General features: G+C 37.1%; 1 protein-coding gene across 1 annotated transcript in view; it reads left to right on the top strand.

Annotated features, from left to right (window-relative positions):
- The first annotated feature begins 562 nt into the window (after window positions 1-562).
- The window catches only part of LOC107569454 (serine/threonine-protein kinase 11-interacting protein-like), a 64,089-nt gene continuing 41,480 nt past the window's right edge, over window positions 563-23,171 (top strand). The window contains exons 1-21 of the mRNA XM_016255555.1: window positions 563-708; window positions 1,202-1,269; window positions 1,654-1,856; window positions 2,151-2,225; window positions 2,330-2,425; window positions 2,521-2,628; window positions 2,720-2,791; window positions 3,242-3,371; window positions 4,571-4,674; window positions 4,967-5,056; window positions 5,380-5,421; window positions 7,517-7,687; window positions 7,840-7,921; window positions 9,401-9,844; window positions 10,826-11,028; window positions 11,118-11,228; window positions 18,945-19,113; window positions 20,060-20,196; window positions 20,290-20,605; window positions 20,981-21,081; window positions 21,310-21,407. Coding sequence (XP_016111041.1) covers window positions 1,203-1,269; window positions 1,654-1,856; window positions 2,151-2,225; window positions 2,330-2,425; window positions 2,521-2,628; window positions 2,720-2,791; window positions 3,242-3,371; window positions 4,571-4,674; window positions 4,967-5,056; window positions 5,380-5,421; window positions 7,517-7,687; window positions 7,840-7,921; window positions 9,401-9,844; window positions 10,826-11,028; window positions 11,118-11,228; window positions 18,945-19,113; window positions 20,060-20,196; window positions 20,290-20,605; window positions 20,981-21,081; window positions 21,310-21,407 — 2,819 coding nt within the window. The 5' untranslated portion in view covers window positions 563-708; window position 1,202. The remainder of the gene's footprint in view (window positions 709-1,201; window positions 1,270-1,653; window positions 1,857-2,150; window positions 2,226-2,329; window positions 2,426-2,520; window positions 2,629-2,719; window positions 2,792-3,241; window positions 3,372-4,570; window positions 4,675-4,966; window positions 5,057-5,379; window positions 5,422-7,516; window positions 7,688-7,839; window positions 7,922-9,400; window positions 9,845-10,825; window positions 11,029-11,117; window positions 11,229-18,944; window positions 19,114-20,059; window positions 20,197-20,289; window positions 20,606-20,980; window positions 21,082-21,309; window positions 21,408-23,171) is intronic.

Genomic DNA, 23,171 nt, shown 5'->3' with positions numbered 1-23,171 from the left:
ATTTTTGTTTGTATCTAATAAACTGTTGTCAGAATCAAAATGAAGATAATGTTCAAATATATGTAGATTTGAGTATGTGTGACTGTATATTAAAATGTATATGTTAAAATATGTTGGATTCTGTACGTGCACACTAAAGTGTGTAGGCTACTTTGGAATATTATTTCCTGAGGTTTAGTGTTTGAATTCCAAGAAAAGCAGAGTGGATGTTTAGTCAATGTGGACGGAAGTTACACAATCAGGTTGGTAAGGCAAGTAGGTTTTGCACTTTAAGCTATTGTAAACATGGACATCAAGATAGTTGTCAAGGAGATAAAAGTTTTGACTGTGATATCCACCAGTGAGGGCAAACTAACACAGAAAAAGGATTTTTCATTAATAAACAAATAATCAGAGTTTAAGTCTTGAGGGATAGTTTATTTAACATTGTCCTGGCCATTAAATGGCTCACCTTCAAAATACATGTTCTTTCTGTTTGTTTTATAGTGCATGTGAAAGACGCAGGAGGGCGCGCTTTGTTAAATATTCACTTGTTTGGCTTCATCGGGCCGCCGTACCTTTAAGAAACAAGATCATATGACTGCTATCAGGATGTCAACAAATGTGAAAGGGAATTTAACTGAATTAATGCCATGAATCCCAATGCCGGTTCAAAACCGGGTATAACGTTATTTGAGGCTAACGGTCACGTATTTCTTGGAGCATAAGGTATGTTTTAGCGCATTTCATGAGAACAGATAATATTGCTGGAGCGTCAATAAGAGTTGCCAGTTTTGTTTTGTTTTCTGTTAACAAGATTGAAATGAAGTGCCAGTGTAGGTAATTTGTGATTGAAAATTGAAATATGTGGAGGGTGTCTAGATACCTGAATGTTTGTGATTATACATTTTATAATAGTGAAAATAATAAATATTGCTTTCTCACAGTTAGCTGTTAACATAACAGAAATGGGAAGAGATGACCCTCGGCTTGCATGTATTTACAGTTGAGGAACAGTGTGAGGAATGTTTGGTTGTGGTATCCCACCCTCCCTTTCTCCTACATCTATTTTTGCGAGACTATTTTATTACCCAAATTAATGTTCTGTCTTCATAGCAATTATAAATATGTTATTTATGTATATTTAGATTAGAATAATTCCCCTTTTGCCTGCAATAATTTGGAATATTTCTGTTAATATAATATGTTTCACCCTTTTTAGGATGTCATCCACTCGGGCCTGTCAGTCAACGGTTGTACACAGACTTGCCACATTACTGCGAAATAATGGTATAGTAGTATTTAGTATGTAAATTGTATTATTGTTTATTTCAGCAGTTTCACTAGGCCCAGTTCCTGGGGGGTGAAAAAAATCCACACTGCAAAAAATGTAACAAAGCCACTCGTCTAGAGTTTGGCAAGATTTTGAGTGCAACTCCTCTCTATGTTGAGAATTGAATGCTATTCTCATTATGTTGAAGACATGGGGATAAAGCAATACACTCCATATTTATAACTGCAAATGTGGACACTGCTATGCAAGATAATGCACAAAGATTGTGTGTGCACGTTGACAGAGATAAAGTCAATAAAATCTGAGAGTACTTTTGCATATGTTTGAGGATGCTTAGCATGCTCTAGCATTGCCTTATGTTCTCATTGCTCTCTATATAGGTGACTCCGTACTGGATGGTTCCAGTACTCTCACTCTGCAAGTGGGATGTTTACAGCACCTGACACAACTCTTCGAGCAGCACCTTCTCTCACGAACATATCAGCATGGTTTTCTGGCCCTGCCGTCCCACCCAGCGGACACTGCCTCCCTGCTGGAAGTCCAGTTCCTCTTTGACATGCTGCAGAAGACAGTATCCCTCAAGGTACTGAAGGTTCTGACGATGCTTTGATGTGTCTATGGCATTGCACACTTATTAGGAGTACAGCTTGATTGTGATAGTCTGAGAAAAAATGTATTCCAAATTAATTAGTTGTACTACATTTTTGTATATCATCTTCGATTAAGATGATTTTCTGACTTCAGCTAAGTGTCCTGATTAATATATCCTTATACAGTATATGTCTTTTTTTATTTGTGTTGAAATGCATCATAATTTGCCAATCCAATACACTGAGCTGTTGTTGCAATGATCTGATCATATATGTCTTTAAAACAGCTTGTTAATCCGCCTGGTGTGAAAGTACAGTATGTTGTGAAAATCTTCCCTTTCAAGTCCCTCAAACAGTTGGAGGTATTTCAGAACAAACTAACCAAATTCATTCAATTATGTTTGTTGCTTTATTCTGCCATGTTATCCTAAATGTTGCTTTTTGTTTGATTTATCTTTCTATTTAGCTCAAGCGTATTCCTCCTCATTATCTGGAGGGTCTTAGAGGAGTGTATTCTCAGCTGGAAGTCTTCACTTGCTCAAAAGGTGTCAGCTCTCTAGAGGTAATTTTTGCTCCAACAAGCATTGGCACAGTGACTATAAACTGAACCAGGTTTGCATGCAGAAAGAAAGTAATTGTTATGTGTGTGTTTATTAGGAGCTTCTCTCTCTGTGTGGAGGAGATCTCAGCTCAGCTTTACCCTGGTTAGAACTTCATACCCTTAATTTCAGTTACAATTCCATTTCCCGTCTTGACGAGTCGCTAGTAAGAATCTCCTGTTTTAAACTTACAAAATAGGTGAAATAGAGTAACAGATATTGGAATCTGCATGTAACAGTTCTCTAAATTGTTTTAGAGTCTGCTAAATGTCCTAAAGTGGCTTGACTTGAGCCACAACAAGATCCAAGATTGTGTTGAGTTTTTGAAGGTAAGTTGCTCTTGACAAGTACTAGACAGAATTATTTTTCACATTTCTCGCTGAATTTCATCATGAATTTGAAGGGAAATCTGTGGATGTGTGTGAAAAAAGTATATGTAATATCATATTAAATGGAGTTCTACACGCTTGTTGGTAACTGAACGTATGATCAAATTAGCCAAAATAGTAAACAATCACGCAAGGGTGGTAGATGGACAGTCTTTAAAAAGGGCTATATTGGGCAAAATAGCAATAGTGTGAATTTATTTGTACTTTATTTGTGCTTTCTGTCTACATCAGTGAAGGGATACCATTTCACACCCAATACAAATTCTCATGCATTAAGTCACAATTAGTGGGCTGGACCCTGTTGCACGGTTCAGGGGGCCCCCTAGATTTACGGTATGCTCAATGATAGGACCGAGTTAATTTATTCATACCTTTTCTGTCTCCATCAAGCCTCTTACTGAACTGGAGCATCTGAATTTAGCCTATAATAACCTCCAGAGAGCACCAGTGCTGGGCCTCAGTGCCCAAGCCAAACTCACAACCTTGATCCTTAGAAACAATGAACTGGAAACTATCGATGGTAAGTTTTCCATTTTCCATGATTGTATTCCAGTGCTCATCACTGGGAAGTACATTGAAAAATGCCACCTTTTAACCCAGGGCTGTCCAAACTCGGTCCTAGAGGGCCGGTGTCCTGCAGAGTTTAGCTCCAACTTGCCTCCACACCTGCCTGGAAATTTCTATAGCTGTGTCTCATTTAGAAGGCTGCGTCCTCCGGAGGTCGGATTCGAAGGCTGCATACGTCATCGAGGCTGTCTCATTTCAGAAAAGCAAGTAGGACACTCCGAATGCGACCTTCGAATGCGACCTTCTTTCACAGGAATTCGGAGGATGCATGAGGTGTATCCTTCGCTGCTACAGATAACCCACAATTCTTTGCGTCGCCGTGAACAACCGTTGTTAATTTGAAAAATGTCGGCGCCGGCAGATGTAACGTACACACAAGCGCAGATGTGGTGTTTACAGCTTACCTTAAATCGCCTCGGTCAAAACGGATAAACTTTGTTTTTAATATCCTCCTCCTTTTTTTCTCTAATAGATGCCTGCTGTATGTATGCTGCAGCTCCTCAAACATTGAACAAAATAAAACAAGTAAAACCATTTTTTTTTAATTACTTTCCAAATTTAGAAATTATTTTCCTTCATTTAAGTAGTGTGAGAGCGCAACGATGCTCTAAATGTGGTGGCATAGCAACGTGATACTTCCGGTTTCCTTTTCCGCCCATCCTACGAAGGCCGTCTCGTTTAATTCTAGGTTGAGGACACTTCGTATATGCATCCTACAGAGGATGCGACCTCCGGAGGGTGCAGCCTTCTAAATGAGACTCAGCTTATGCCTAGTAAGAGCTTGATTAGCTGGTTCAGGTGTGTTTAATTAGGGTTGGAGATAAACTCTGCAGGACACGGCCCTCCAAGACCGAGTTTGGACAGCCCTGTTTTAACCCATTACTATCCACTTTGGTTCTTTTACAGAACATTTCTTCAATATTGATGTTCTTTGTTTTTGTTTGTAATCTTAGTCAACATGATTTGACAACATAATCTTTATTATATATTATTTAAAATTGTTAACATTCTTTTCAATGCATATTTTGAACACATTTTGGTATTTATGATCTACAATTTGTCAGAGCTCATGAACTGTCATTAATTTGAATAAACAGTTAGTTTATTAAAAATAAAGGTTAATCTAATCTAAATGTATTATCCTAAATGCAGGAGTGGAGCAGTTATCATCACTTCAGTCTCTTGACCTGGCTTATAACCTTCTTATGGAGCATTCTCAGTTGGCACCTTTGTCCCTCCTTCATAATCTTAATACAGTAAGAAGTAATGCTGAGCTTAAACTGCTTTTTTCAGTTATCGAAAAGTGATTATTCTCAGTCCCAGATTTGAGTCTCAGCATTTTTATGATGCCACAGTTACAAATTTGGGCTTGATGAGGATCATTATGACACATTTGAAAACCATGTTTTCTAGCTCAGCCAACTGGATCTTGCAATCGCAATATGAATATTTTCCTCTGAAGAATGTGATTTTGTCAAGATGTGAAGATGTCATTTTCTTTTGACTTCTCCTATATACCACCTTGACTGTTTTCTGATCTCTTTTCAGTTAACTTTGGAAGGAAACCCTTTGTATTTTCAGAAGACACACAGGGTATCGACTATCCACCACCTCTCTCCACAAGCTGTTTTCCAAGGGGTGAGTCTTTCTCTGTTTGTGAACAGCTATAAACAGTGCACATCCTCAAAGTCATTATTTTAATTGGTCCTCAGTATGATCAGGTTATATGTCTCAGTCTCTGAATTGCTACAATGAATTTTTAAATGAGCAACTACAGTATATCTAAATATACATCGATTGTATTCATATTTATCATAGCTACCACAGGGAGGTGCCAGTTCCCCCTTTTTTTATGTCATTTGTAAAAGTAATAGTGAGATGTTTGCTTGTAGATCTTTCTTGCTGTTCTGCAGATGTTTTAGAGTTGTAAGCTGACGTTTTAATGTCTGCTTGCATTTCAGCTCCAGCTGGATGGCACCCCTCTGTCCCAATCTGATCAGCTGGTGGGTATCAAATGTTACTTCCTGTGCCATCCTCCTTCCATTCCACCTTCCTTATTTTTCATGTGATTCATGCTGTACTGTGAGAGGCAAATCTGCTTTTAAATTACAGCAGAATAGTGGGCAACAAAGGGCTTTACTTCCTCTGACCAAATGGAGTCTTTAAACTTCAAATGGCGCCAGGCATGGCCCAGCAATCACAATGACATTTAGTGTTTAATGAATGTTTAATCACATGACAACTGATGTAAAAAATTAAGAAAGAAAAAAGATTAAATGAATCCCGTTTAACAATGAATCACAAATGTTTAGATTAGATTAGATTCAACTTTATTGTCACTGTGCAGAGTACAAGTACAGAGCCAATTAAATGCAGTTAGCATCTAACCAGAAGTGCAAATAACAGAGTATATAAATAAATATAGATTGTGTACATTAAGCTTTATGACATATAGTGCAAGTTATGAGGTAGGAGAGCAGAGACCAGCTCAATGCAAATGACTGTACATACAACATAGGGTGCAAGGAAAGTATAAACAGAAGGTGCATTATACAGTGAGGTACGTAATACACATTTATGCCTGTTGGTTTAATGAATAATGTGATTTTAAAATAATAATAATAAATAAATAGAATATATTTCAGTGGAGTTTTTTAATCTTCCACTGATATGAAAGCATTTTTAAGGTATTTTATTATAGTAACACTCAAACAGCTTATTCAGAAACCAAGGAATGCATACAGGTGTGAAAGAAGTAGGCACCAAGTTTTGCTGTCAAAAAACAAAACACATTTATGCCTGTTGGTCAAAGTTACTATATAATATATTAATGTTGCATTCAGTGAGTTCCAGCTGCACATTTTCTGTACTTTTCCCCACATTTACATCGAAAAGGATTTAGAACAGCTTCATGTCCATCAATGGCAACAAAGTCTTGAAAACAGTGGTACAATTCTGCAATCAAGGACGGTAGAATTGTTACAAATTGCTTATTTTTTTCCAGGATTGTTGGCATTAGCAAAATTCAAGATCCTTTTTGTTAAAATGAAGCCGTTTACATGAAATTCATGTGTTCAATGGCAAAAGACACAGCTTCAAAAAGGTCCTTACTGATTGTTGTGTTTCAGACCGAGAAGCTCTTCTGAAATGCAAAACAATTACCCTCAACACCTTGCAAAAAAGTTTGGTGTCTATGGCATCAGCACTCTCGTGACATGTGACTTAGCAATGACTGTGCGACTGTGTTTCTTAACATACTCAAGCTTTTTTTTGTTGTTGCTTTTTTCCCTCTTTCATCCCCATTGCTTTTTCTCCAACACTTTCTTAACACTCATACAGGACAAAGATGACATTCACTTAGGTCAATGATGCTTTACTGACTGCATGTGATAGTGACACCCAGTGTTCATACAGTATAATTAATTAAATAAAAAAAAATATATATTTCACAATAACGGGCTAAATAATTTTTTTGTTTTTTCAAATGTCTTGCATACCTGCACAAAAAACATAAATGTTGTAACAAATATTGTAAATAATGTTAAAAAAAAAAACTAGTAAAAAAAACAACAACTTTTAATGTCAAAAAATATTTAGCCATGTTGGAAAACATATCTGTTAGCACAATTACAATACGTTTTTATTACAAATAACTTTTGGCTTCATTAGTGATCACAGTCCTCCCTGGCCACACCACCTTAATTACAAGGTGACCCAGAAAATTAACTTTTTCCTGGCTACATGCAGAACCCCCAAGATCTTTTTATGACATGCAACCCCCCCCCCCCCCCCCCCCCCCCAAGAGGTAACTTTATTTGGACACATGGTGGAAAGATGTTAATTAACTCATTCCATTTTCACACAGTAGTGTGAGTTTTGTACTGGCCAAACTCAACCTTTATCCTAAGAAAAATTTGTTTTACTATATGAGAAATATCATTTATAATATATATTTAATATATATTTATAAATATATCTATATTTTCGAGATTTAATTTAATGTAAATATTTATTGGTAGAAAATAAAATTATACAAATAAGTTTTGTGGCTTTTGTGACATGAAATAATTTTAGTTATTTATTTATTTTTTTTCACAGATCTTACCTAAGCCCGGGCAGCTGGTTGGTCAGCCCTCCCACACTTCTCAACAAGTTTATATGGCACCTGACCAAGGAGGGCAGGAAGTGTCCAGTGGAGGCGGGGACATGACTGACAGTGTGACTGTAAGCATATCAGGAGTGACCCAAGTTCCAAAGAGGAAACACAGAGTAAGTACATGTTTAATATCTGCCCAAAATATTTTTGTGGTACACCGTTAAACTAAATGAACATGATTGTTGATGGAGTGATGTGAAGCCACCATAAAAATGTTAGTAAGATCTGAGGCATGACATGAAGTGCAAATTCTTGCCATTAGCAGAACAAGGTGAAGGTCAGGAGAGCCAGTATCTCAGAACCCAGTGACACAGACCATGAGGTCAGAGTGCAGTCTGCATTACAAGGTGATGAACACATGACTTAAGTGATGAACAAGCCTTAAAAGGGATAGTTCACCCAAAAAATGAAAATTCTGTCACAAAATTCTCAGTGTTTGTTTTGTTTTGAATGAATGTAAATGGTAACCAAAATTGTTTGGTTTAGGGATGTCCTGATCAGGTTTTTTGTGCCCCCGATCCGAGTCATTGAATATTGAGTATTTGCTTATACCAAGTCCCAATCCGATACTTGTATATTCCTATAGGAATGTATGTTTGTTGCACACTTCAAGTACATTAAAGTTATTAAAGTCAATCCAATGATAACATAATTGTGCAGAGAGTAATAGTAATATATGTAAGATGAAGTATTGAGTACATGTGCAGTAAATGAACATACGTTCCAGAAGGCCAACAATTCACTAAAAATACTTCTTCTTATGAAGTATTCTAATGTGTTGAGATAGTGAATTGGTGGGTTTTTGTTACATGTGAGCCAAAATCATCACAATTAAAAGAACCAAAGACTTCAACTACTTCAGTCTGTGTGCATTGAATTTATTTAATACACGAGTTTCACAATTTGAGTTGAATTACTGAAATAAATGAACTTTTCCACGGCATTCTAATTTATTGAGATGCACCTGTATATTACAAGATACTGTCTCTCTCTCTCTCTCTCTCTCTATATATATATATATATATATATATATGCACACACTGTATACAGACAATTGACAGATGTACTGTAAACATGGTACAATGGTAGACATTGTAAATATACTTTGTGGTCACTATTATGAATATGGGACACCTTGATAGAAACCTATTGTATTTTATGTGTATAATAAGCAGAATAATTGCAACATAAAGTGAAGATAAGGTTAGAAAGCATGAAGCTCACACTGTCAGAATGAAAGTCTGTCAGTCAAGTCCGAATCAAGACAACCCATAGCAACGCATTTTAACAACAACGCCTCAGACGGCAGATAAAAGTAAACGATAAATTAACTGAACACCATAAACTGAACACAGAAGCTAAAACATGTATTACGTGCTACAACAGACCTAACTTTTTCCTCATGCGTCGTCTTTTCCTTTTAATGGCGTTTGACAAACCCACTTAAAGGCGCATACCTACTGCGCAACACCGTGACATGCATGACAGCTGACGTAAAATAAGGATTGGACTGAGGAGAGCTGATACCGATCAGTTAAAAAAATGGCTCGGCTCAGGACATCCCTAGTTTGGTTACCAACATTTTTCTAAAATTCTACTTTTGTGTTCAGTAGAAGAAAGTCCTGCAGGTTTGGAATTACATGATGGTGAATAAATGATTTTGCAAATATTCATTTTTGGGTGAACGATCGCTTTTATCTTCACAGAGCATTTTAAAGTTCACTCTTTTCAATGATCACGTTTACAAGTAAAATTAATTGACAAGCTTGTGTATTTATTAAGCAGATGTACTACGCATCTCATGTGAAATATTTGATTCTCTTCAGATATTGTCCTACCCCATAAGGATGACATTGAGAGAATGGACAGTTTTCGAGAGCAGTTAGGGGAGGACTGGCTACGCTACCAGCATCATCTTGATGATACTCCAGTCAACCCAGCTTTCCCAGTAGTGGACAGTGTAACCAATAAAGTGAACACCAAGTGCCACTATACACCTCCATCCCCCCTGCTTAAAACGAACACACCTCCAACCAGTCTGGAGTTGCTCCCTCCTCCGCTGCTGTCCTCTGAACTGAAAGAGGAAGAGGACAAAGAAGAGATGGAGAGCACAGACCTGCAGCCTGAGACAGAGTCCACCTTGCAGTATACAGGCCACAGCCCCCCAAACACTGAATCTACTCTTGAGATGAGTCTAGGAAACACTCAGTCCACAACTGAGGCCTACTCTGACCCAAAACCACCAGTAGAAGATGACGACGATAGGGGAGGTCTGTGTATTTTTTTTTTTCTAGGGATACATTGATACTGATAACTATACGTTACATACTGATATTTAAACTGTGATAGTACCATCCACTATCAGTTTTCACTAATGTATTCCAGCTATTTTCATGGTAGTGTAGCTTTTACATTATATCATTGGATACATTTATTTATTTTTAATGAATACTACTGTTTGAACATTTTGGCTTGTTATCTTTTAGGCTCACCAAGGCTGCATTTATTTGATCAAAATACAATAAAACCGTAATATTGTAAACTATAATTTCAGTTTGAAATAATTCTATTTTAATATATTTTTAAATATAATTTATTCCTTTAGCAAAGCAAAATTTTCAGCAGCCATTACTACAGTCTTGAGTGCCACGTGATCCTTCAGCAATTATTCTAATATGCTGATGTGGTGCTTAAGTAACATTGCTTTTTATTATCAATGTTGAAAACGGTTGTGCTGCTTAATAGTTTTGTGGAAACTGAATTTTTTCAGCATTCTTTGAAAAATAGAAGTTTAAAAGAACGGCATTTATTTGATATCTTTTGTAACGTTTAATACACCCTTGCTGAATAAAAGTTTTTATTAGAAGAAAAAAATCTTATCCAAAACTTTTGAACAGTAGTGTATTCAAGCATATTGTCCTCTTAAGTAACTTGTAGTTGGCTACTTTTGTTTATTTTCAGTAGCTTGACTGTTGTTTAACTACTTCAAATTTGCAAGCTACACTTTTAAAGTAGCTTCTTCAACTCCGATTACCATACACAGTAACACCAGCAGTGGGACAAAACTGTTGTGGACCAAATGTTTGGATCTACTTTGTTTCTGTAAATATTGGTTTATGTATTTATAATGACAAAAAGATTGGTTCTGGTACTCACCCAAAAGTCTTGATACATCTCCATTTCGTCATTGTCCAATAACCTGTGCAGTTTGTGTCCAGAACTCTTTTTCATTATTGTACTTTTTTTAACAGTGGACCTGTGCAGACCAATGCTGGTGGGGCTGCTTTTAGAGGATGTGGAGAGAGATCAGAAAAGGCCCTCTGAACCGCTTTTCCTACGAGTGCGGCAGGGTCGCCTGCTGGAGGTAGACATGCACCAGGGGTGTGTTAAAAAACTAGTGGAACTAGACAGTTTGCAAGATGTCATGACCACTGAGGCCACCTGCACGGTGGAGGTCAGATGACATATTTTCTCTTCATAAGGATCTATAAGATGATAGAGCATCTTTGTCTTAGTTTCACACTCTCTCTTTACATCTTATAGAACGTGGAGATGACTCACCCGGCCCTGGAGCTCCACTTCCGGTACATTAGTCGTGAAAGACGTAAACGTTCTTACATAATGTTGGATGACAAGCCACAGGAAGCATTACAGGTCATAAAGATCATTCATCATTCGAGAATCAAGCATAATCAACCAGTGCTTGAGATATAATCCTAAAATTACAACCGATATTACAAGTATGGATGTACCGATCCACCAATCTTTAGTATAAATTCAATTTCTGATATCAAAAATGAGCATTTTATCTAGTGAAAACTGAATTGTTGATATTAAAAATTAATATCCTACAAAGTCAAATCTGCTTGCAAAAGTATGACATAATTGAATAATTCTGAAAATTAAATTGCAGATATCAATAATAGTTTCTGCTATTTGGAATAACATTTTTGATCTCAAGAATTTTAATTTCTGCTGTTTATGGCATTGTTGATATATCAAGAATTTGTGTTTTTAATAGTAAAAATGTTCCTGAAATCAAGAATGCCATAGATGACAGAAGGATTTGCCATCAAGTGCAACATTTGTAATCTAATGACATAAGGGAAAAACTGTAGTTTCTATTTTGTGGCAAAATTACTAATTATTAGGGGTGTAACGGTACACAAATATGACAGTTCGGTACGTACCTCGGTTTTAACGTCACGGTTCGGTATGATTTCGGTACAGCAGGGGGAAAAACTAAACTTTAAAACATTTTTTTTTTATGGTTTACTAAACAAGTTGCTCTTTCTTTAAATACATTCAGTTATAGTTAAAATTTTCTTAGTGATAATCTTATCAGTTTATGCTTAAAACTATAGGGAGACCTTTTACATTATAAGGTTACAATTAGGCATAACAACTTAACCCAAACTTAAATTTAATTGCTATTTATTTTTAAATAGATGATCAACACTCAACTTAAAAAAAAAAAAAAATTGTATGCAAACATGTAAATTGCACATAATGCAGTTTTTAAATTAACTTATAAATAATACAATTTCTAAGTTATTTGTTAAAATATATTAAATTACACAATGGCTGTCATAGCATGTTTCATAACAGATTAATTTAAACATACTGTACATTAAGTAATTAAGACTAACAGGTTTAGTAAAATATAATGAGTATATGGTGTAATATTTCGCAAAATGCTCCTCTCTAGACTTAATTTCTCTAGTGAACTAACGAGCTGTGTTTTATTTCCAAGCTGTATTGTTGATGTCTTTCCGCAGTTGAAACACTGATTGAGCAATTACATGAGGCATGAGATGTTCAGTCATGTTTATTCGCGTTAAAACTAGTAGTACAGAGGAAGGAATGATCGAGTTCACTCGCACTCCGCTCTGCACAAATCTGCAGGGCGTCACGGCTCAGACACGGGAACCGGAGCTGATCGCGGCCGCTCTAGTCAGTGCTTGTGTTGGGATTATACCAGCTCGTTTCTGAACCGTCCCAGAACACCGGCTCTCTAAGGCATTTATACAGCGATTTGTCGTGCCACCTAAAAGACGGTCAAACGCCATTTATTATTTGAATTTCCTGAGAAGAAGAAGAAGAAGAAGAAGAAAAAAAAAACTGTATTCATGCGGTACACATGCATACCGAACCGAAAGACCCGTACCGAAATGGTTCGGTACGAATACGTGTACTGTTACACCCCTACTAATTATTCATTAAAATGGCCAATTATGCATTTTGTTGATTTTGCATTGTGCTCCACAATCGCATAACAACTGGTGGGACTCTGTAAGTCTATGGCAGCCCATAGAACCGCTTGCAGGAAAGTTATGAAATTTGGCACACAGATGGAGGACAGTCTCAATATTAACCATAGCAAATTTCGAGTCTCTATCTCAAACTATGTAGTGCCACCATAGGCCAAACTTGCACTCATATTTCTGCTAATAATTTTTTGAACTGTAAAAATTCTGTATTCCTCTGATTCCTTGGCTCAGGTCAAGTCGAATACATACCGATTTGTCGTGCCACCTAAAAGACGGTCAAACGCCATTTATTATTTGAATTTCCTGAGAAGAAGAAGAAGAAGAAGAAGAAAAAAAAAACTGTATTCATGCGGTACACATGCATACCGAACCGAAAGACCCGTACCGAAATGGTTCGGTACGAATACGTGTACTGTTACACCCCTACTAATTATTCATTAAAATGGCCAATTATGCATTTTGTTGATTTTGCATTGTGCTCCACAATCGCATAACAACTGGTGGGACTCTCTGTAAGTCTATGGCAGCCCATAGAACCGCTTGCAGGAAAGCTATGAAATTTGGCACACAGATGGAGGACAGTCTCAATATTAACCATAGCAAATTTCGAGTCTCTATCTCAAACTATGTAGTGCCACCATAGGCCAAACTTGCACTCATATTTCTGCTAATAATTTTTTGAACTGTAAAAATTCTGTATTCCTCTGATTCCTTGGCTCAGGTCAAGTCGAATACATACCAAAATTAAAATTTCTTCGAGTCAGGATTTTCAAAATTTAAAATTTTGAGAAAAACCTACTTTTCCAAACTCGTCCTAGACGGTTTGTTAAATTTTCACCAAAATGGCTCAGATTACATTCAGACAATGCTGACAAAAAGTTATAAAAAGATTTCTGATAGACCAAACCAATCTTGTAACAAGCGTAACAAATTTGACGAAATTCTTGCAAAAATGGACATGAGGCTATATCTTCGCAATGCTTTACCTATTCTGACCAAACTTGGTACGTGTTATACCAAGCATGACCTCAGGGCACATGAGTAGTTTCAGCACAGCGTCACCTACTGGTCAAAAGATATAAACAAATTTACTTTTTTGTTTATAATTTCTGGACAGTTTGACAAAAAAAATTATAAGATTGATCACGTTAGATTCAGAGCGGCATACCGAATCAAATGCTACCCAATTTTCCTATGTCAGCCATTAGAGATTGACCGATTGATCGATTGATTAATCTGCACCGATAGTTGATTGCCGGAACTATCGACTATCGGCAAAAATCCATTCCACATGGTGTGTGATACCTGTGTGTTGTCCTAGATATGACCCGGTGCTGCGCTTTTGCTAGTGTGACTAACATATTTTGTTATTTTGATTAGATAATCAAGTGTTCTAAACAGAAGCAATTGACCTATCAGTAAGCCCCGCCTCCCTTAGTTACTGGTGCTCCCTTGGACAAACAAACGGAGCTGCTCACGCTCTTACAATGACAGCTGTCAGTGTGAAAACCTTGAAATCCCACGATGTTTTTGAAAAAACTTTGGACACAGAAGGGCCACCATTCAAGTGTGAATTAAATATTCCATGGAGGGATATATACAATATTTTAAAATAAATATGGTGAGTAACTCGAAGCGTGTTTACAGATCACAATGCAAGCGGGAGAAGTCTTGTATTACGGTCATCACGATCGTGAATGACAACATGCAGGATCAACACTGTTCATGTATCGCAGGGTACGATTAAATTAATCCACATTTAAACAGTTTAATATGGAGAGGCATTGAAATGTAGGCCTTCATTTATGTGTTTTTGACCTACGCTGTACATGACGTGAGAACAGTCCGCTATTTAGGTTTTTACGTTAGAATGGACGCACTAACTTTACTGTTAGTTTTAGCCAGAGATACCTTGCTGAAACGCAAGATGACATTAACGTTCTGCCTGAGCAGATGAAAATTGTAACTTAATGAGTGACAACCAGAAAATGAACGTTTTTTGTCTTGATTGGGATTGAATGCTTACGGACATTTTGCTCTGTTTTGTTTGGGTTTAGGAAATGTAATAAAATAAATTCTATTGCCTATCCTCTCAGGATACCTGGAATCAGTGTTACAAGTACCCAAGGCACATCGTTTTTAAATTTTTGTAGCATAACCACCATCAAACTGATGCGAGCTTAGGATCGTCCAATGTTTTTTTATGGCACTGAAACCTACATATATCGGAGTTCCGCTCCCCGTGCAACTGATACTTGACTGCCATTGGCTCATCTGCGTTCGAGGGGAGGGGCTTACCGATCGGTCAATTAAAGTGTGAGAGTATACATACAGTATTCATATGTATGTAATTTTAATGCAATGGCCTTTGTGTAGATATTTAAATATGGTCATTAAGCATGAGTGTTGAAATTAAATGAAATAACTAAGATTGATAAAAGCTGTAGAAGTGTTCCTTGTTGGAGTGTGTTTATTTCAACATTTACTAATACATTTTTTAATTTTAAAGTTGCTTATGTTAACATTAACTAATGCACTATGAACTAATTTTAATGATCAATATATATAATTAATATTAATATTTTTTATTCATTTAAATTACAAAGTATGGTTCAGTACTTTTTAGCACTATGTTAGTTTTCGTTCAGTATCCATTTTATCAACATCGGTTGATTAATTGGTATCGGCCAGTGTAGTTCTACCTAGCTAGCTGTCAGTATCGGTAAAATCGGTCAACCTCTATCAGCCATTTTAAGCGTAGACCATTTCGAGTTTTGTTCTGTAGTAAAATGCTGTATTTTACAAACGCTGTAGCATATTGTTATGTATCTTATGAATCTTACAGAACTGCTTGTGGGAAAGCTATGAAATTTGCCACACAGATGGAGGACAGTCTCATCATTAGCCACATCAAATTTGGAGTCTCTAACTCAAACTCTGTACCGCTACCATCAGGCCAAATTTGCACTCATGTTTTTGCTAATAACTTTTGAACCATAAGGTCTAAAAGCAAAAAAAAATTTCCTCCTGGGAAAAAAATTTTTTCCTCTGGAAAAATTTGTTTTTTTCGAACTTGTTCTACACAGTTTGTCAAATTTTCACCAAAACTGGCTCAGGGCCCATATTCACAAAACATCTTGTCAGTATCCATTTTATCAACATCGGTTGATTAATTGGTATCGGCCAGTGTAGTTCTACCTAGCTAGCTGTCAGTATCGGTAAAATCGGTCAACCTCTATCAGCCATTTTAAGCGTAGACCATTTCGAGTTTTGTTCTGTAGTAAAATGCTGTATTTTACAAACGCTGTAGCATATTGTTATGTATCTTATGAATCTTACAGAACTGCTTGTGGGAAAGCTATGAAATTTGCTCTGGAAAAATTTGTTTTTTTCGAACTTGTTCTACACAGTTTGTCAAATTTTCACCAAAACTGGCTCAGGGCCCATATTCACAAAACATCTTGAGGCTAAAAGTAGCTCATAACTGGCCGATTTAGGAGAGAATCTTAAAAATAATGGGCGCGTCAGTCCTAAATTTAGGACTCCAAAATTTTAGTTCTAAGAGTATTTCACAAAGCATTTTAGCGCTAAAACTAGATCCTAAGTCTGTGAAACCTTAGGAGTAGTGAAGAGGACTCCTAAGCCACTAAGACTAAATCTGAACTATCCTAAAATGGCTGTTGCCAGCAATCTACCTCGGAATATAAACATTTTAGAAACATTTGATGATAATGAGCTTTTAAAAAGGTATCGGCTTTGATTTGGAGGTTATCCAACTCTAAATCTTTTATTATATCCTTAATATATAGCTGTTCTCTCGTCCAGTTTGGTTTTCTTTTATGTTTGCATGTCTTACTATCAGCCATGATTATTCTACTCTGCTAATTAAAAGGCTGTTTATATGCATATTACCAACATTTTATTAGTCGCTTAAGTCGCAGAAAAAAAAAATTGTTCTCTTAAACCGAAAACAGAAAGCACTAGTGTAACAATAAATTATTGAAACGTTAATGCAGTGTACTTGCTGTTTTTCCCTAACACATTCATAAATATTACATTTGCAGGTGCGCTGTGGCAAGCCTTTTTTGTGTGTGCTTGAGCGCTTATTAGGCTATGTAGGCAATTAAAGGCTCATTATTATGATTTATATGGTTTATTAATAAAAGTGCGACTAATAGTCGACTAATGCTTAAAATGTACGACTACTAGTCGACCAGAAAAATCTTTAGTCGAGGGCATCCCTAATGCATATTGACTAATTGTTTACGAGAAGCATATATATAAGAGGCTGACAATTAGCTGAATATATAGCTTACTTGTTTAATTAGTGACACTTAGCCTGCATTTTAAAATCTTTATTTGAATGTGGCAATTCACATTTTTATTTTAAAACTTTTATTTGAAAATGGCAACATAATATTGCGCTCTACAATATTTCTATGAATAAATCTCTGACAGAGACTATCAGCCAATCACTGTGTGCATAGTAAGTATGCTGACATCCATAGCAACAAGGTCAACCCCGCCCTTACTCTTAGCTTAAGACTTCTGTCTATTCCTTATGCGTTAACGAATTTGACAAAGTATGTGCAAAAATGGACATGAGGCTATATCTTCGCAACGCTTTAGCACAGGGGTCTCCAAACTCCATCCTGGAGGGCCGGTGTCCTACAGAGTTTAGCACCAGCCCTCCAGGACCGAGTTTGTAGGCCCTGCTTTAGCGGATTCTGACCAAACCTGGCTTGCATTATAACAAGCATAACCTGAGGGAACATGAGTAATTTCGGCACATTACATCGGGCCTTTTTGGACATCAGCCATTTTGAGTTTTGTAGTAAAATGCTGAATCAACAAATGTCTTTAACACGGGTCTCCAACCCTGCTCCTGGAGAGCTACCATACTGCAGAGTTCAGCTTCAACCCTAATCAAACACACGTGAACCAGCTAATCAATGTGTTCAGGGCTACTTAATTACAGACATGTGTTGAAGCAGCATTGGAACTTAAGTCTGCATGAAGGTAGCTCTCCAGGAGCAGTGTTGGAGAACCCTGGGGCCATATTCACAAAACATCTTAAGGCTAAAAGTAGTAAAAATAGGCGTGTCAGTCCTAAATTTTTGCTCTAAGAGTATTTCACAAAGCATTTTATCATTAAAACTAGCTCCTAAATCTGTGAAAAGTAGACAAGAGGACTCCTAAGTCACTAAAGCCAAATCACAAACAATCAGCAATGGTTGTTGCTGGCAATCTGCCTCAACAGTCCTCCCAAAGACACTGTACACCATTGAGGCAACAGGCGACAGCCTTTTCTTCATAAATGCAATAAATGTTTTGATTTATATGTTTGAATCTGCGATGATATAACAAAGTTTCATTTATGTACAGGCAAAATGTATTAAATGGAGAATAAAACATTGCGGTCAAGTTGAAAATGGTTATAATACATAATTTGTCACTTAAATTATGCAGTCTCTTGAGAGGCAGACATGTAAGAGGCTGACAATTAGCTGAACATGTACTTATTTAATTAGTGACACTTAGCCTGCATTTTAAAATCTTAATTTGAATGTGGCAACATTTTTATTTTTAAACCTTTATTTGAATATGGCAACATAATATTGTGCTCTGCAATATTTCTATGAATAAATCTCTTACAGAGACTCCACCCCTATCAGCCAATCACTGTGTGCATAGTTAGTAACCATTTTGACATCATCCATAGCAACAAGGTCAACCCCACCCTTATTCTTCGCTTAAGACATCTCTTTATTCCTTAGTAAAGTTTGTCTCAGCAGCTTTGTGAATAGGTTTTAAGAGTAAACTCTTTGCTAACATTTTTTACTGCTATTTAGGAAAACTCTTAGTGGTAGATAACATGTTTTGTGAATACGGGCCCTGGTCTTTATACTGAGTAATTAAGGACAGCTCCTTAGCTCTTCATTTTACCTCTGTTGTGCTTGACCCTTTAATTGCTGCTTACAGCTATATTTTTAAATCTCTTTTGACGCATTCCCACACAATTTGTTGACTCTTTGATGGAACTTTAAAATTTAGAGCAACATGATGTTACCTAATTGAGTTCAGAATTCTGACTCCTCAGGTATTAGTGGAGGTTCTCTCAAGAGTCGTGGAGGAAAACAAGCAGCAGTTGGATGAGGAGAGACCAGAGACAGTTTGGCTACAGTGCCTAAAGTGTCAGACTGAATTTTGCCAGCCACCAACTGAATTCGACAGCAGCTTGAGCCACCTGGATGAGCTAAGGAATGACCGTAAGCATATGGCCCTAACAGTCATAAAGATAATTATTTTTCTGTCATGAGCAAAGCCCTGGAAGCATAGGCGGACATATACTCCTGCCAGAACATTCCAGGGAGTGGTACAAACACATGCAACTCTCAACACACTTCTCATTAGTATTACAGCAATTACAATCATTCTCTCTAGCATGACTAGCTTGTGGTTGCCTCCACCTCATTGCAATTAAACACAATATTCTAATGTCCCATAATAGTTGCGATTACACGAGTTGATTGATACTGGTTATTAGCATGGCGCCAGTTTTTTGGTCCTGATCTTTTTTTTTTACATCTCAGCTTTCAACACAAGATAAAGTTAATCAGAAAAGATGAATCATGCTTACCATGAGTGGGTGATCATCTTGTTGGAACATGAGAAAACCTGGATTAAATGTGCTACCAAATAATTTCATGAATACAGAATGGTTGCCAAGCACTGGGTGTGAGAGCTTTTTATCTTGGGACTCCATCAGGCAGCCAATAATTTTATCATATGACCTATTTTCAGCATAACCAATTTAATAGTTTTATTTATTTTTTTCTCCACTGTTACATCCTGCAAGCCATTTTCTTTTTAATGACTGGTTTAATACACAGTTCATCCTCCTCCTCTGCAGTGGTGCATAGTTTTAAAATGTGCTTTGACATGCAAACCGGAGGTTCTGGGACATTTGTTCAGCTGCTTTCAGTCTGTTTGCTTGGTGTCCTGCGGATCATCTAGGCCAAACACATAGTTGGTTCTGCATGGGGCAGAGATCAGTAAAGGTGTTTATTTTAAGAGCATTAATGTCCTTAAAATAAATCTGAAGCAAAGAGTATGTTGAACACTCTGTCCTGTAGTGAGTGTTACCTTGAATGGCATAGGTGCATCTCTTTGAGTTTCTTTTTTGCTGCCATTTGAACACTTGAACTGTATTAGATGGTCTTGGATGTGATCATGTAGTTCAGTTGGCTGCCCAATCAGCTCCTTCCACCAGTACACCATTTGAACAGAATAATGCCAGATACTTTACCTTTGATGACAGGGACAACATGGTTCAACCCAAGCTCAATGAGGTCTGGGTTTATGCTCTTTTTGACTTGATATTTCCATGACAGTATAATGTTAATGTTCTCTTTTCACTCACTTAATTTGCTTAATTCCCCTAGGCGTTGGTCCCAGGACAGTCTTTGCTATCCCGTGGCAGCCCACTCCATTCGCCTCAGCATTCAGAGGTCTCCACAGAGGGAGCCACAGCTTACTTCCACACAGCCCATAACTTCCTGTCTAATTGTTTGACTAACCATAATGAGACATGGGTTGATCAGAGAACATCTCAACTAATCAACTTCAGCACAACTGATGGACAGGTCCCGGGTAACTCAGAGGAGATTAAGGAGAAGGTGGCTGAAAATTCCTGCAACAACAGCTATCAAAAACATCTGGACCAACAGTCACCAAAGTACACCGAAGGCTCCAACAATGGTAAATGGTCCACTCTTGGGATGAAGATAAGTGGAGTGGTTAGAAAGGGTAACAGTAATGAGAATTTGTTTAAAGAAGAAAAAACTACCCTGAAAAGGATTAATTCAGACTGTGATTGGAAATGGCAAGAAAATCTGTAGTTATTGGGCCCAGGTCTATTTTAGGATTGCCAGTTAAATAGTGTAGCTTTGAAACTCATTGACCAAGCTGAGTGCTTTGTAAACATGAATTTATAGAAGTAATAGTTTTCTTTTTCCTCTTGTATTTGCCACACATTAAATTCTTAACAGAGAATGAATCCTAATGTTTGGCATAGTACCTTGTACTTTTTTAGTCCATTGAGGGATGTAAACATAAACATTATTTTCATTTCAGCTCAGTTTGACCTGCTGTCAGAGACAGTGGACCATCGGCTTCAACTGTTCCTGGATGTGGAAGTGTTTGGGGGAGAAGAGGAGTTTCGCTGCTTTTTAAAGGCAAGATAACATGTATACAATGCCCTCAATAAAACCAAACACATAGAGACACATTTAAACTCCCTCCACACCAGCCTTTTACTCTCTCACATTTTAGAAGCAGTTTCCCTTTAAGTTTAAATTCCAATTATAATTAAAGTGTTTGAAGTAATTTCTAACTGCTTCATTCTGCGTGTTTGAGAAGCTGGAATTAGTTATTATCATTTTCTTGGTTTATCTTGATTTCAGATGTCCATTGTGAAGTTTGGGGATGCAGTGCAGTTCCATTCTCTTATGGTTGTGTCGGACCAGTACATCTACATCTTAGAAATCACCTCACAGTCTGAGTAAGCAACTTAACATTTTCATTTTGGGGTGGAGTAATCCTTTAACTGAAGAAATTCGTCATTAATCACTTACCCCCATGTTGTTCCAAACCCGTAAAAGCTTAGCTCGTCTTCGGAACACAATTTAAGATATTTTGGATGAAAACCGGGAGGCTTGTGACTGTCCCATTGACTGCCTAGTAAATTACACTGTCAAGGTCCAGAAAAGTATGAAAGACATCGTCAGAATAGTCCGTCTGCCATCAGTGGTTCAACCGTAACGTTATGAAGAGACGAGAATACTTTTTGTACGTGAAGAAAACTAAAATAACGACTTTATTCAACAATTTGTCTCCTCTGTGTCTCTCTGCATCACCGTAGCGCCATTTTGGAGAATATCCACTGAACGCAAACTGAGTATGCTATTCTGTGTCAGCCGTGACGCAAGGATACATTTTCTACATGTATTTACGCTTTGATTTGAACAAAAACGGTGCATCCGTGCAGCATCTACTATGCCTGCCGGCCTCAGCATATTCAAGAAAGAGCCAACACAGAGTAGTCGTGAAACAAAGCAAAATCAATGTAACTCACCTATCAAGAAGAAACAAACCAACCTCTGCGTCCGATTCCAGGCCTTCCCGCTCTTTGAGTTCTCTCCACCGCTGGAAAGCTGCTCCAATATTTATGTGGGTCCTACCTCTTGCCTGTAACCCTATCGTAACCCTTCTTTTTAATGTTTTGTTCCTCCAAAATGTTCCTCTTTTTTTATCTGACATCTCTCGCTATCTATAGTCGATCTGCTAATATCCGTCCTGTGCACTCACTGAGCACTCTCTTCTCCCTATCATTACTAGACATGCCTCTTACTGCTGATTGGCAGCAAGTGTGTTTTGGGACTCAGTCTGACACTGTGGTCAAAAGCATTTTTCAAATATTGCTTAGTGCACATTTAAATGCAGGCTTTGAAAGAGCAGCTTTCAGCTGGGAATGGGTAGTCCAGAAAAAAAGAAACACTGAAACTTTCAGCAATATTGTGGGTTTTATGTGTCAGCAGGGTAAATGTCATGGTCCATTATCTCTAGTTTTTAAATTAAATCTAAAAAAAAAAGTCTAAATATTTAATGCATTATTTTAGGGATGTAACGATTCACTCAATTCACGATACAATTCGATTCACGATTTTGATTTCACAATTTGATTCGATTCACGATTGTTTTTTAACAAAATGAGATTTAAGACAAATTATAAACAGTTTTTAATCTAAATTAGATTGTATAATTTCGAAATTTGAAACAAAAACAGAATGGTTTGACTTCAGTTTTGTGAAACTATACATAAAAAATATCTGCATGAAAGCTGAGCTGAATGAGCCGCAGATTGACTCTCTGCCATCAGGTGGCGCTTAAAGCGTTTCATTGGTTTCTGCTGTAAACAAAGGAGCTCTGCACTTATGAACTTTAATATGTGTTATACAGAGGCAAGAGGAAACGAAAATAATACCATCTAAACTTTTCTAAAGACAGTAAGTTCCCCTCAGACATGGATTCTTATAAACTCCTACACCTAAATGAATCGCGATTGGTTTAGCATCTCAACCAATTTGAATCGTCACCTATTTAAATCGATTTCCAACCGGCTCACAGTTAATCGTTACATCCCTACATTATTTAATTATTATACCATTAAAAATTAACTTAATTTGTTGTTAACTATTTAAGTATTTAATTACACTTAACAAAATTATAAACGCAACACTTTTGTTTTCGCCCCGATTTTTCATGA

This window comes from Sinocyclocheilus grahami, unplaced genomic scaffold (genome assembly GCF_001515645.1).
Source record: "Sinocyclocheilus grahami isolate Dianchi unplaced genomic scaffold, SAMN03320097.WGS_v1.1 scaffold1347.1, whole genome shotgun sequence".
In the NCBI taxonomy this organism is placed as follows: Eukaryota; Metazoa; Chordata; class Actinopteri; order Cypriniformes; family Cyprinidae; genus Sinocyclocheilus; species Sinocyclocheilus grahami.
This window is presented reverse-complemented; position numbering and strand designations above follow the sequence as displayed.